The sequence below is a fragment of the Nestor notabilis genome, unplaced genomic scaffold (assembly GCF_000696875.1).
Source record: "Nestor notabilis isolate BGI_N333 unplaced genomic scaffold, ASM69687v1 scaffold5357, whole genome shotgun sequence".
Taxonomy (NCBI): Eukaryota; Metazoa; Chordata; class Aves; order Psittaciformes; family Psittacidae; genus Nestor; species Nestor notabilis.
The window spans coordinates 6,121-19,090 of NW_009936788.1; the positions used below are offsets into that span (position 1 = coordinate 6,121).

General features: G+C 37.3%; 1 protein-coding gene across 1 annotated transcript; it reads left to right on the top strand.

The window, feature by feature from the left end:
- The first annotated feature begins 2,207 nt into the window (after positions 1-2,207).
- KLHL15 (kelch-like family member 15) lies at positions 2,208-11,999 on the top strand. The gene is made up of 2 exons (XM_010018523.1): positions 2,208-2,915; positions 10,890-11,999. The coding sequence occupies exons 1-2, from the start codon at positions 2,211-2,213 to the stop codon at positions 11,997-11,999; spliced, it is 1,815 nt and encodes a 604-aa protein (XP_010016825.1). The 5' UTR covers positions 2,208-2,210.
- Positions 12,000-12,970: the final 971 nt, after the last annotated feature.

Genomic DNA, 12,970 nt, shown 5'->3' on the forward strand with positions numbered 1-12,970 from the left:
GCTTCTGTGCAAGAATTGGCAACAATTAAGAAGAATATTTGAAGGGAGTTATTCTTTCTCATAGGCCTGTGCTGTGTTCAGGAATAAGGGACTCAAAATCTGAAGCTCCAGAGCAGCTTGCATTTTCTCTTTGTCTTCAGTGACATTGAGAGGAGTATGCTATCATGGATACTGGTGAGAAAGTGATTGCATTGTCAGCTTTGTTCTCTTGCTGCTGCTGTTACTTTCAGGAATTTTGAATTTAACATAAAGCCTTAATTGTCGTGAACACTCCCAGCATTTACTCTGTTGTGCACAGAACCTGTCAGCAGGTTTCCACAGTGTGGGAGCGGTGCTGATTCCATGAGGTGTGGCTGCAAACACCTACTCACCATTTTATTTTTACCTGGACAAGAAGCATCTCCAGTTTTGTTTTCCAGGATGTGTGCTGATGAATTAAGGAGAGGAGATGATTCTGCATTGATGGAGTCTAATAAAATAGATTCCAGTTACAATGGCTGCAGTCAGGATGTGGTACTTGAGGAAGTGGGTGGTAACTGCTCTCCAAAGTCGTGAAACCTGGGCCAACCTCGAGTCAGTTCTGGGTCCATATACTGCTCTGAAGTTCTATAACCTTGAAAATAATCATTAGTATTATTCAGCTTTTTCATATAGGTTACCAGTGCTAAAGCATTACTAACTTTGTTATAGGAAATTCAGGGTTAAATGTACAAATGAGTGAATGTTGTGCTGTAATTTAAGGTGGGATAAATTGAAACAAAAATCCTTGAACCAATTTCTAGTAGCTGATTAATGCCAAAAGGGCAAGATGTTACTCTTTTTCCCTGTTCCTGCTCAAATGTGATGTGCTGCCCTCTACATCAGGTTGGCTCTTGTGCCACACCCCCCTGCAGTGTCAAGTCAGAAGTCTGCTCACTGATAAACAGAAAGCTCTCTGTTTTGGGGGTTTTGTGTGTGCTAGGGGTTGGTGGTGTTTGTGTCCTATGTCATCATTGTCATCTCCCTTTCCTCCCCTTCCCTGCCCTTGGTTTAGTTTTCTATCAGGTTTATGAGTTGATTTGGCTTTCTGAAGCAGTCAAGCACACCCCAGAAATAACCTCAAAATAGGCTGCAGGAGCTCAGACCCCAGGATGAGGAGAGAGTGGGAGAATGGAGTGTACTGTTGCCCTTTGCCTGATGATAAATTGTTGGACTGGTTCAAGCTGCCTTGTGCAACTTCACCCTACCTAAACCCAAGGCAGTTGAGCAACATTATGAAAAATCTGTGGATTTGGAATAGTTTGTTTATAGGGATTTTTGTTGAATATTTATCTTCCTTTAACAGGGTAGGATCTTGCTAGGGTTTTTTTTGGTGGTTTTTTTTGGCTTATTTGCAGTTTGACTGTAGCTTTCACGTAAGTAACACTGTATCTGCAAATGCTCAAGTGCTTTATAAGCAATTAAATTTTAATAACCCAGTATACAGAATATTATTTATTGTGACCTAATCTTGTCAGTGCTTCCTGTTGCCATAGTATTTTGCTCTTCATAAATCTCATCACCTAATTAATCCCTGTAGTAAGAAACAGGGGTGAGTGGAAGAACAGGATGACAATTATGTTGTTGTAGAAGTGAAACACACAAACTTAAATAATATCTCTGAAAATGTTCAGTTTCCGAGAAATAACCTTTTGAGTAAATTGATATAAATTTTTAAAGATACTAAAATTTTCTTAGGTTATACCTTGTACAGATCTACTGGAGCTTGTTTCCAAAGTTAAGGAAGTTCAGCTTCCTTTCTGAAACTATTGGTATTCAAGAGTAGGTGTTTTATTGCACCCCTGAGAGAAATTCTTCAGAAAGATTGAGGGGGAGAGAAGGAAAAACCTATGACAACCATTTTAGCATTGCCTATTCTTTATCTGGCCACTAAGTAGCTTGGAGCGTGGAATAATTTTGGCAGTACCACATAGTTATTCTTGTTCATTACCCTTTCTTTAAAATGAAAATATCGGGGGGAGGGGGAGAAATATTTAAAGTTTGTGTTTTGTTTCTTAAGTTGATTTTTTTTCTGCTGAAGAGAAAACAAAAAGGATGGTGAAGACTTTAAAGTCTTAATAAACAGTCTCAGTTAGGATTTATCTGGTCAGGAAGGGCTTGTGATATGTTACTAGAAATAACAATTTATTTTTATTTTTATTTATTTATTTTTTCTTCCCCCCAGGTGATTCATGGCAGGGGACGTGGAAGGGTTTAGCTCCTCCATCCATGACACCAGTGTCTCTGCTGGATTCAGAGCACTGTATGAGGAGGGATTGCTTCTTGATGTCACACTTGTCATTGAAGACCACCAATTTCAGGCCCATAAAGCACTGCTTGCCACCCAGAGTGATTACTTCAGGATTATGTTCACAGCTGATATGCGAGAACGAGATCAGGACAAAATCCATTTGAAAGGTCTGACAGCTACAGGCTTCAGTCATGTCCTCCAATTCATGTACTATGGAACTATTGAACTGAGTATGAACACTGTTCATGAAATCCTTCAGGCTGCCATGTATGTCCAGCTTATAGAGGTGGTAAAATTTTGCTGCTCTTTTCTCTTAGCTAAAATCTGCTTAGAAAACTGTGCAGAAATTATGAGACTTCTGGATGATTTTGGTGTAAACATCGAAGGAGTCAGGGAAAAATTGGACTCCTTCCTGCTAGAGAATTTTGTGCCACTCATGTCCAGACCTGACTTCCTTTCATATCTGAGCTTTGAGAAGCTCATGTCTTACTTGGATAATGATCATCTGAGCAGGTTTCCAGAGATAGAGCTGTATGAAGCTGTTCAGGCCTGGCTGCGCCATGATAGAAGACGCTGGAGGCATACGGACACCATCATTCAGAACATCAGGTTTTGTTTGATGACACCATCCAGTGTTTTTGAGAAGGTTGGTGCATTTGAAAAGCAATAGACAGGATTCATCATTTAGCTAGGGCAGCATGCCATTAAATAGGTAAGATTCCCAAACCTATTAGGAGGAATAAAAAGATAGCATTTATTTTTCTAATAAATCAGTAGAAGACAAACATTTGAAAGTATTGTCATCTGATTATTAGACAAGAGTATGTACAGTGACTGGAGAGCAGGTAGGTTTACAATACATGTTTTAAAGTGACTTCATATGGAAAAGACATTTTAAAATAAGATCACTTGTATTGATACAAGTTTTATTTCAGTCATTCTTACTGTTCTCCACAAGTTGCTTCTTGCTTTCCAAAGATTTTAGAGCTGCATACAGTATGTAGGGTGTATGGCATGATAACTGTTATAATCAAAACATAGCAATTGTAGATTTTGCATGTTTTAAGTACAGATATTTTTTATTTACAAGTGAAAACTAGAATCTGCTGTTAAATCTGAAGGGTAGTGTTAGTGTTGTATCTTCAGTGCTTGTGCTGTTGTTAAACAGCAGTTGGAAGTAAGCCCTGATCCTGCAGTTACACATACATTTGGTGCTACACAAGGCACATAATACAATCAAAAGTTATTGATGGTGTGAAATGTAATGATTTATTTTAAATACCAGAGGAATCTTTGTAACAGGCGATCTGAAATTCAACTGACCATTGTATGTATCAAGAGGTTAAAAGAGAACTTTGCTACTGTTCTGTTGAAGAATAGACACACACAAAAAAAGTTGTTTTCAATTCCTGAGACTGAGTATTTGTTGACAGTAGAGAATTACAAAACTTTGTAAGCAGCTCTCTTGCAGGCTAGTAACAGTAAGGGTATTCAGGTTAGGAATTACTTAAACTGTGCTGTTTGTCCTAACAATGTTAATTTTGTGTGATAAGATACAACTTTTAACTTGTGTCGTTTTAACTTCTCAGTGAATTAATAGGATTTAAGACCCTGTGTTTTTGTTGGGCTTCTTACAAATTAATTTCGTGTATATTTTTATTTTGGTATCTAGTAAATATACAGATAAGGTTGTATTGTTCTTGGTGGTTTAAGGGCTACTGGATCATTTTAGTTGTAAGGCTTACACTTATTTGTATTTTAAATTGTAAAAGCTACTAATTACTTCAGAAACAACTGAGGTTTTATATTTTGGGGGTTTTTTGTGTGTTAATTGAGTAGCGGAAATAATAATACATAAAATATATTTATGATTCTATATAGGCAAATAATAAATACCTAAACATGTTTTAGAACAGTAATGTAATGTTAATACTGGTTTAAGAGATTTGCAACTAGGAAGAGCTGAACTCTGCAAGATGCTGTGTAGTGTCTTGTTTTTAAAAATGCTTTTACTTTATTATTACAACATTTAAGAAAAATGATAGGATTCATAAAGTATCCTTAAGGTCAGTCTAACAGGGTAAGACTTGCGTGAAAGAGTCAGCTTCAGTTCTTTGTGGTTTTGGGATCCAAGTTCAAGCATCAAGCTGTCTTCAGTTAAATTTCATAAGCACAAGTGAAAAGTACATGTTGGTCTTCAGTGTTACATTTAGGTGTAACTTCTGGAGTTGGCTTTGGTTATCGGTGTTATAAATCCTGCATAGAGTGCTTCTCATGTTTTATACTGACAGCTACCAAATGGCCAGATAGATACAACTTAAGGAGAGAAGTCGTTTTCAGCATCCTAGTTTATGTACTCACATGTAAAAGCTTTATCTGTGGATACCCTTCCCACTGATTTTATGTGGGAGCAGAGAGAAGCCAGTGTAGATTCTGGAGTGGGACAACTGAGCAGAGGGAAGCACAGCTAAGTATGTATGTCATTTGTTGCTGCAGCTAGGAATGCATTTGTGTTTTGCCCTGGCTAGAGAGCATTGAGTAATCCAGCAAGACAAGTGGCAAAGGACAACTGCAGTTGGAGCCAACATCAAAATACAAACCACGCTTTTCTTTCTTTTTTTTAACTGTTCTGGAAGTTACCTGAGGAGAACTCTTTGCTCGGTATAGAAGGGGGAGAATACTGGTAAAACTGCCGCCACCATTGTTTTGTTTTGTTTTGTTTTTTTGAGATCCACAAACAGAATTTACCCTTTTCCTGAAGTCAGCACATACTAAATGCCTGCGTGAAGGTATCAAATACAATCTGAGGTTGATTCTTAATGATTCAGCAAACTCTGTACTTGCTATACACTGGTTGGCTTGTCATATGTATGGTTATGTAATCTTTCTAATATGCATTACTAACATGCCTGTCAGTGTAGTATATAAATAACTTATATGTAACTTTCAAGTCACAGTAAGGATACTTTTGGCCTCTTAAGCCACTCTTTCTTACATCCTTTTTCTGAAGAGATTTACAATCTGAGTGGAATGACTTGTCCTTTTAAAAATGAAATGAGTGAGTGACTCTATACCTGATGTGCATTTGAAGTGCACAAGTGAAGGTGCAGCCTGTTTGCTTACTCTAAACTGTCCTGGAAAAACTGCTTTTGACGTATGAATAGATAATCCTTTTGTTCCTCAGCCCTTGAAATAGGTGTAGATGTATGCAGGAAAATGTAAATATTAATGAAGTAAGGATATGGGGAATAGTTAGAAAATAAAGAGTATGGGGAGAAGCACAAGTTCCGCTATCCACTTTATTTGAACACATATTATTTTCCACTTTATTTGAAACATATCCATGGCTCTGTAAGTCTTGAGGAAGGTTGGAGATAGGAGGCATTTTTCCTAGATCATTGAGTTCATCTCTCTTTTGCTGGAGGCAGCCATGTCATGAAAAGACATGTAGATGTGGCACTTAGGGGCATGGTTTAGTGGTGGACTTGGCAGTGTTGGATTAACAGTTAGACTGGATGATACACTTGGCAATTTATTAACATTTTGGTAACATTTGTTTACAGGCTTATAATTGTACTTAGAATATAGTCAGAGATAAGTAGGTGTGAAAACAATAAAGGTCCTACTTAGTAGGATTGATGGATCTTTTGGTTCAGCTCAATCTCTAGTAAAATACAATTTTTTTTCGAGTAAAAGGAAGAGCATGCTTTCTGGAAGCCTGATACAGATGCCGTCTTTATTCATTGAAAAGGTGTAGCATAGCTTCCGTATTCCTAGTAGTTGAGTTTGAGTTGCGTCACTTACACATTCAGAATGGCAGTTGTAGAAAACTTACGTAAGCACAAATTTAAAACCTTTGAAATAGTTTTCTGCTTACGTGGCTAGTAATGACAGAGCCACATATTGAGCCATTCGTATTTTTGGGGGGTTTTTTGGGTTTTTTTACCAGTTCTACAGAAGGAACCAAACTAGTATCTACCCCATATAATAACATGTTAAGATTTAGTTCCCAGGTATATAGATAATAGACATTTAGTTTGGGCATTTCAAAGGTAGCCTTTTATTATGGTTTTGAAAGCTTTTTCTGAAAAGCCCAACTAACAAAAATACAAATAGGGCAATAGCTGTATAGAGTTGTATTAAAAAAAAAAAAAAAGTGCCGAATACTGAAGTCAAATTTGTGTTACAGAACATTTGCCTTGCATTTTGTTGTTCTTCCTGCAGCTTATAAATTTACTTAATTGGTTTATTTTTTGGGGTGATGAACATAACAAGGGCTACATCTACTTTTTTGTAGGGATCACTTTTCAAATTAGAAACTAATGGCTTACATTTTTGGCTTTTTCATAAAATATAAATGGAAAATTCTGAAACTTGCATAGCTGCTCAACTAGAAAAGCATGCATTGCAATACAGCAGAAAACTAGGTAATGATTAATAGCAGCATTAATTTGGACAGCTATCAGTTTTTACGAAGTGTTTCACTGGTTCAAAATGTGCTCTAGCTCCAGTTTACTATGGCTAGAGGGATGGTGGTGATTTTGGTGAAGTTTTGGTGGGTTCGGTATTGACTACCAGGGGGTGAGTAGAGACAGAGGTGAGTAGTGGATGGTTTTAATTGTTTTCTTCTTTTTTTTTATGGAATGACACATTTGATTTTATGCTGTTTCCTGCCTGTGTAGCTAAAAGTCCAACTGAACCATTGTAACTGGTAGGTAATGCAATAAGGTAGTTCTCATTAGAGTTCTTCGGGGAGCTCTTGCATTAGAGCTACATCCCAGCAGAACCTCTGTAAGAAGGTTTTGTCCAGAAAACTGAAGAGAAAGAATTGGAAAGAATGTAAAAAAATCACATGAGCAAATCTTTAGCGTTTGGATTATATTCCTTTTTGCTGTAAGATTGGGGTTGGTAAGGAAATCCAACTTAAATTTTCTTTCATACTCTTCAGCAAGATAACAGAATAGGGTTTTTTTTAAACTTTGAAAATGCATTTATATTTTTTATATAAATAAAAATAAAATTGACGATGTACTCTTAAGAATGCCCATTTGTTTTACCTCAAGGTTTGTCACAGTTAGCGTACCTCTCCATCTGTTTTGGATGCTTTGCAGAAACCTGCGAGCGTTCTCTCTAATTGAGTATGTTGGTAATTAGGGGTGTTTTCCTTCTAGAGCTTTTGCCTTCTCTATTTGAGCTTAGCAGGAAAATTAGTCTGTTGATAAGCACTTAGTTGTTGATCAACTGCTCCTTGCCACTTTTGGATGATGGCAGAAGCCTAATTTTGAATGTTGAAGGAGTTCCTTAAGTCTATTTTGGGTGTCAGACAGCAGTTCCCACAAGAGGCTTGCTATAGGCCATGTTCTTTAATCTGCTAAAACTAAAATGTATGCACAATTCACAGTTGTGTTTTAATACTTAAACACCTAAATTTTAATGCTTCTCTTTTTTGATTGTACTCACATGTAATTAAAAGCATTGTAAAATTATTCAGAAGTGTAGGTGGAAGGTTTTCCTTACTAAGGGCTGAATAGGACTTTAAAATAATTCTGATTTCACACAGACAGCATCTGAATATGTAAGTGGGCAAACTGACCTACATTTGCTTTGTCTTCATTTGCATCAAGCAGGCGTGAGCAGTCTGTACTTTCATACAGGCATATCCTAACAGTCATCTTAGACCATCGTTTGAGCCTTCGGAGAGGCACTGCTTCAGTATGGCAGACCTTGTGCTGGGGAAAGCTGAAGTTTGGAAATAGTGGTATTTTTGCTCAGTAGAGAAGTCGAGGAACCCTAGTACTACCTTTCCTTACCAGAATTTAGGTAGTGTATCACTCTATTTTGTGATTTTTTTTGTTATTGGGATATTTTTCTTTTTTTTTTTTTTTTCCCCACTGAATATTGTAAGAATTGCTAGTGTTTATTTATTTTCATGTTCATCTCTTCACGATTATGGTTGTAGGTAGCTTCCCCAAGAACATCAGTCTGAAAGAGTTGTTTATAACTGGTAGTAGTATTTGCTTCTTGGTATCTTTCTCATTTAAGGTGAGATTGAGGCTTTGCTTTCATTTCAGTGCTCTGTCAAGAGTAGTAGTACTAAAGTACTAATAAATTGATTCCCTGGTCTTGAGATTCTCTGTCTGGAATTAGGGATAGTCCTTGTTTGCTTTTGCATGCTCTCATGGGGTGAGATGTAGGCTATGGGAAGAATTAGAGTGGTGAGGTTATATAAGGCTTAATTTTAATTCCAGTTTCTGGCTGGCATTTCAATTTCTAGATCTAAAGACAGTTGTAAATGTTGAGGGGGGAAGAAAATACATTTTCCATCTCTGCCAGGCTTTGCTGGCATGCTTCACGTTGTAAGCATGTTGATCCTGTTGTCTTCCATAATCATCCAAGAAAATTTGAAATGCATATAGGTGGAACAAAAATTCCTTAATTTTTTGCTGTAATTCCAAAAATGATAGCTCCAGTTTGGGAGTGCTGGTTTAGAATTTGAAAATTACTTTTAAGGGTAAGGTAACCCACCGACGAGTCTTTGTTCTTTTCATTTCCTGTGTCATTTTTTTACCCTTTAAAGCTTTCTGTATTTCACCATTTTTCTGTGCTGTGGTTTTCCCTGCTACGTCTCCTCCCCCAGCATGTTTCCTGAAAGTTATCTTTTCAGTCAGGCAAGCTGTATGGTTTATTCGAACAAATGCCATATGAGCAGGTCTCCTGTATTGTTATGATATATTCTTTGTATGTAATAAGGAAATAGATCTGTTATTCCCCACGAAAGTTGGGCTTACTGTGGGTGTTTTATAAGCATTATACCTATGTAAGCTTTTTTGCTCCATAATCACCCCCATACATACAGTAGAAAGAAGCTGGATATTGCCCTGAGAATAATATTTGCAGTCTGCATGTGACCATCTTCTTTTTCCAAGCAAAGATAAGTTCAACTTGTCAAAATAAAGTGTGAGAAAGAAAAAGTGTAAATAAAACCATCAAATTTTTCTAACTCTTGAGCTATACAGTGCTTCACAACAGTAGGTTAGTATGCAGGAGTTTTGAAAATCTGGTGTATAAAACGGTCTCAGTCTGCAAATCGTGTCCAGTAATAATGATTCAAAAAGTTTAAAAAATAATGTGTATCTTACAGAATGTCTGCATTACTGTACAAGGAAGAGAAAGGATTAACACAAAGTTAACATTTTAGTACTATGTATTTATGGAATAAGCGACTACTGCTTTCACAAGGTGTAAAAGAACATTTATTTCTGAATTGCTTTGCAGATACATGAAAACTTGTACCACCATCTTAGGTAAGTGGTGGTACAGACTTTTGTCACTTGGGACAGGGAATAGGAGGAGGTGGGGGAACAGATACTGAATAATAGTATCTGCTGGTGTTACCTGGTGGTCACTTTGAGATTTCAGAGTGGCCGTACATATTTTCAGAACATTGCTTCTCTTTTTGGAACTAGTAAGAACTAAAGGCTTTGGAGTGTGTGAAAGCAGCCCAGTTTTACGTGAAAGAAATGGGGAATTAGGATCAAATCTGATAGAGGATTTGTGGATTTGGCTGTACCTAGTGGGGTTTTATTTGTTTTAGACGTGTAATTCAGAATGTTGTGTTAGACCAGACTGTACAGGAAGAGTGAAACCTCTTTGAAGAGGAGCACATGGTGGCCTGAGGGCTGTCTGGAGCTAGATTTGTTAAAATGTTCAAGACAGGGATGTGTTTTGGAATTGTCTCAGGACCAGTTTTGGGAGCTTAAATTGACTTAGATAATAGGAAGGGTCCTGTAAAGGTAAATTCTTAGAATCTTCCACCGGCTTCCATCTCCAGTGAAGCTGTGCAGGGGTAGCTCTTTTCAGACTGGGATGGCGCTTCGCTGCTGTCTGATAATTCAAAGGTGGTAACTCTCACCTGGCAAGAGGAAGTTCAAACCTACGTCCACCAATTTACCAAATAAATGCACAAGCAAAGGGTTATAGGTTGAGATGTTTTCCTCTTGTGTTAAAGGCATTTGTTAATGTGGAGGCTCATAGAGGGGAACTATAATGTAACCATCATGACGAGTGGTTAGTGCAGTTGTGTTCTGAAGGAGGGGGTTTGGTTGCCTTCCCTTCCAACCCTGATTAAATAGCCCTGTGAGCAGAGCCTACCATTCAGGAATACCTGCTTAGGCTTGGTTGCGAGAATTCAGCAAAGACTTGACAAGGATAGACCCTGGTAAACACAGAATGGCTGTGTAGAATGTTTTTCAACATGAGAAGAATAGTGCGTTCTTAATTTAGGTGCTTTGTGGATTAAGCAGAAGATGAACTGAGGCTTTTTGGGAGAGAAGGAATAATGATTTTTAGGCTTGGAGATTTCAGTTGTGCCTAATTCCATCTTAAATTCTGTGTGTGAGTATTCTGTTGAAAATGTTAATTACTGCTGTTAATCACTAAATTGCCTTCTGGATTTTGGATAACAGTATATTAGCTTAAGCCTTCATGCACAAATGCAATTGCTGTCAAGATAGCCTGAATGAAACTAAGTGAAATAATCTTCTAATGGCACATAGTCATTTAGGTTTTCTGGATTGTTTCTCTTGGTCAGAATTTTAATATCTTTTAAATGTATTCATAGGTAAAAACATCAGAGTTTTATCGATACTCCCGGCAGCTGCGACATGAGGTTGACCAAGCCATGAATTACTTTCATAGCGTTCACCAACAGCCTTTGATGGAAATGAAATCGAACAAAATTCGTTCTGCCAAACCCCAGACTGCAGTATTTAGAGGAATGATAGGACACAGTATGGTAAACAGTAAAATTCTTCTGTTGCACAAACCAAGGGTCTGGTGGGAACTAGAGGGTCCTCAAGTACCTTTACGACCAGACTGCCTTGCCATTGTGAATAACTTCGTGTTCCTATTAGGTGGGGAAGAACTGGGGCCAGATGGTGAGTTTCATGCTTCGTCCAAAGTGTTTAGATATGACCCAAGACAGAACACTTGGTTACGAATGGCAGACATGTCCGTTCCACGTTCTGAGTTTGCTGTTGGAGTTATTGGGAGGTATGTTTATGCAGTGGCTGGGAGAACCAGGGATGAAACCTTTTACTCAACAGAACGGTATGATATTACTGAAGATAAATGGGAATTTGTGGATCCCTATCCAGTCAATAAATATGGACATGAAGGGACTGTTCTTGGTAACAAGTTGTATATCACTGGTGGAATTACATCATCTTCAACTTCTAAGCAAGTGTGTGTGTTTGATCCCAGTAAAGAAGGGACAGTAGAACAACGGACAAGGAGAACTCAAGTGGTCACTAACTGTTGGGAGAACAAATGCAAAATGAATTACGCAAGATGCTTTCACAAAATGATTTCTTATAATGGTAAGCTTTATGTCTTTGGTGGTGTCTGTGTGATCCTAAGGGCCTCCTTTGAATCTCAAGGATGTCCTTCCACAGAGGTCTATGACCCAGATACTGATCAATGGACTATACTGGCTTCTATGCCAATCGGTAGGAGTGGTCATGGTGTAGCTGTACTGGACAAACAAATAATGGTTCTTGGAGGCCTTTGTTACAATGGTCATTACAGTGATTCAATTCTCACCTTTGATCCAGAGGAAAACAAATGGAAAGAAGATGAATATCCGAGGATGCCGTGCAAGCTGGATGGCTTGCAAGTCTGCAGCTTGCACTTTCCTGAATATGTGTTGGAGCATGTTAGACGTTGCAGCTAAAAGAGAAGGAACAACCCAGTGAAATACAAAAAGCTGTACCTAATTTGTCAAAAAATACAAACCAGTTGAATTCCGTCAGAGACATTATCTTGTGTATAAGAACAACTGCTAAATGCTTAAGAGCATTTAGGGTGTACAGGGAGTTTACTTACCAAGTTTATTAGGAAAGCTGGTAGTTGGTCTGATATTGTAAAAGCTTTGGGTTTTTAACAAACATAATTGTAAGTAGGGGAAAGAAAAATATATTTTTGAGTGTGCTTTTCTTTTTTTGTAACATGTCCATAAGACTTTCTTCTTATTTTTTTTTTAATGAACATTACACCATTATGCTTCTGAAACCAGTTGAGTTTAACAAAGTATTTGTGGAAGAAAGAGGAGAAAGGCTTTATTTTAATTTTATTGAGCGTCAAAGTGGAACTCATTATCTGTACGAGGGTACAACCAAGTATAAAATAGCAAAACTAAACCATTTTTGTATTCTTGTGTTGTCTTCTGGCTGCTTTTCCCATGAATTGCAAAGTATTCTCAAATCTGTTAGGTGTTTTTGTTTTCCCTTATATATGTTGAAGAATAATCTTAAATTCTTTGCATGACCTTTTTCCTGGTTTTGTATAGAAGTATCAATTAGGTCTGCCAAAATTCAAATTACACATTTTCTACTAAATTGAAAACAAAACATTTTTATATTCATACCAGTATTTCTATGCTGCCTTCTATTGTCTGCATTACGTTTGTTGGTGAGTAAAGAATATATACACACATATGCATACACTGTAAAAAGATATATAAATACATCTTTTTATGTGCAGTTACAATATTATATTTTAACTAGTGCACAGATTCAGCCATATTGTTGAATTTGAGGTATAGTGCTATCCTTTAATGAGCTAAATAATTCAAAGTTCTTAAGTAACCAGAGGCCTCATTTGGTTTCGGAGTTATCTTGTCTTTAATATATACTGATTGATTCA

What these genes read in the sequence shown, in the direction of transcription:
- KLHL15 (XM_010018523.1), top strand. Translation starts at nt 2,211, where the DNA reads ATGGCAGGGGACGTGGAAGGGTTTAGCTCCTCCATCCATGACACCAGT. An exon ending in CATCCAGTGTTTTTGAGAAG is followed by an intron (nt 2,916 to 10,889) that starts GTTGGTGCATTT and finishes ATGTATTCATAG; the next exon opens with GTAAAAACATCAGAGTTTTA.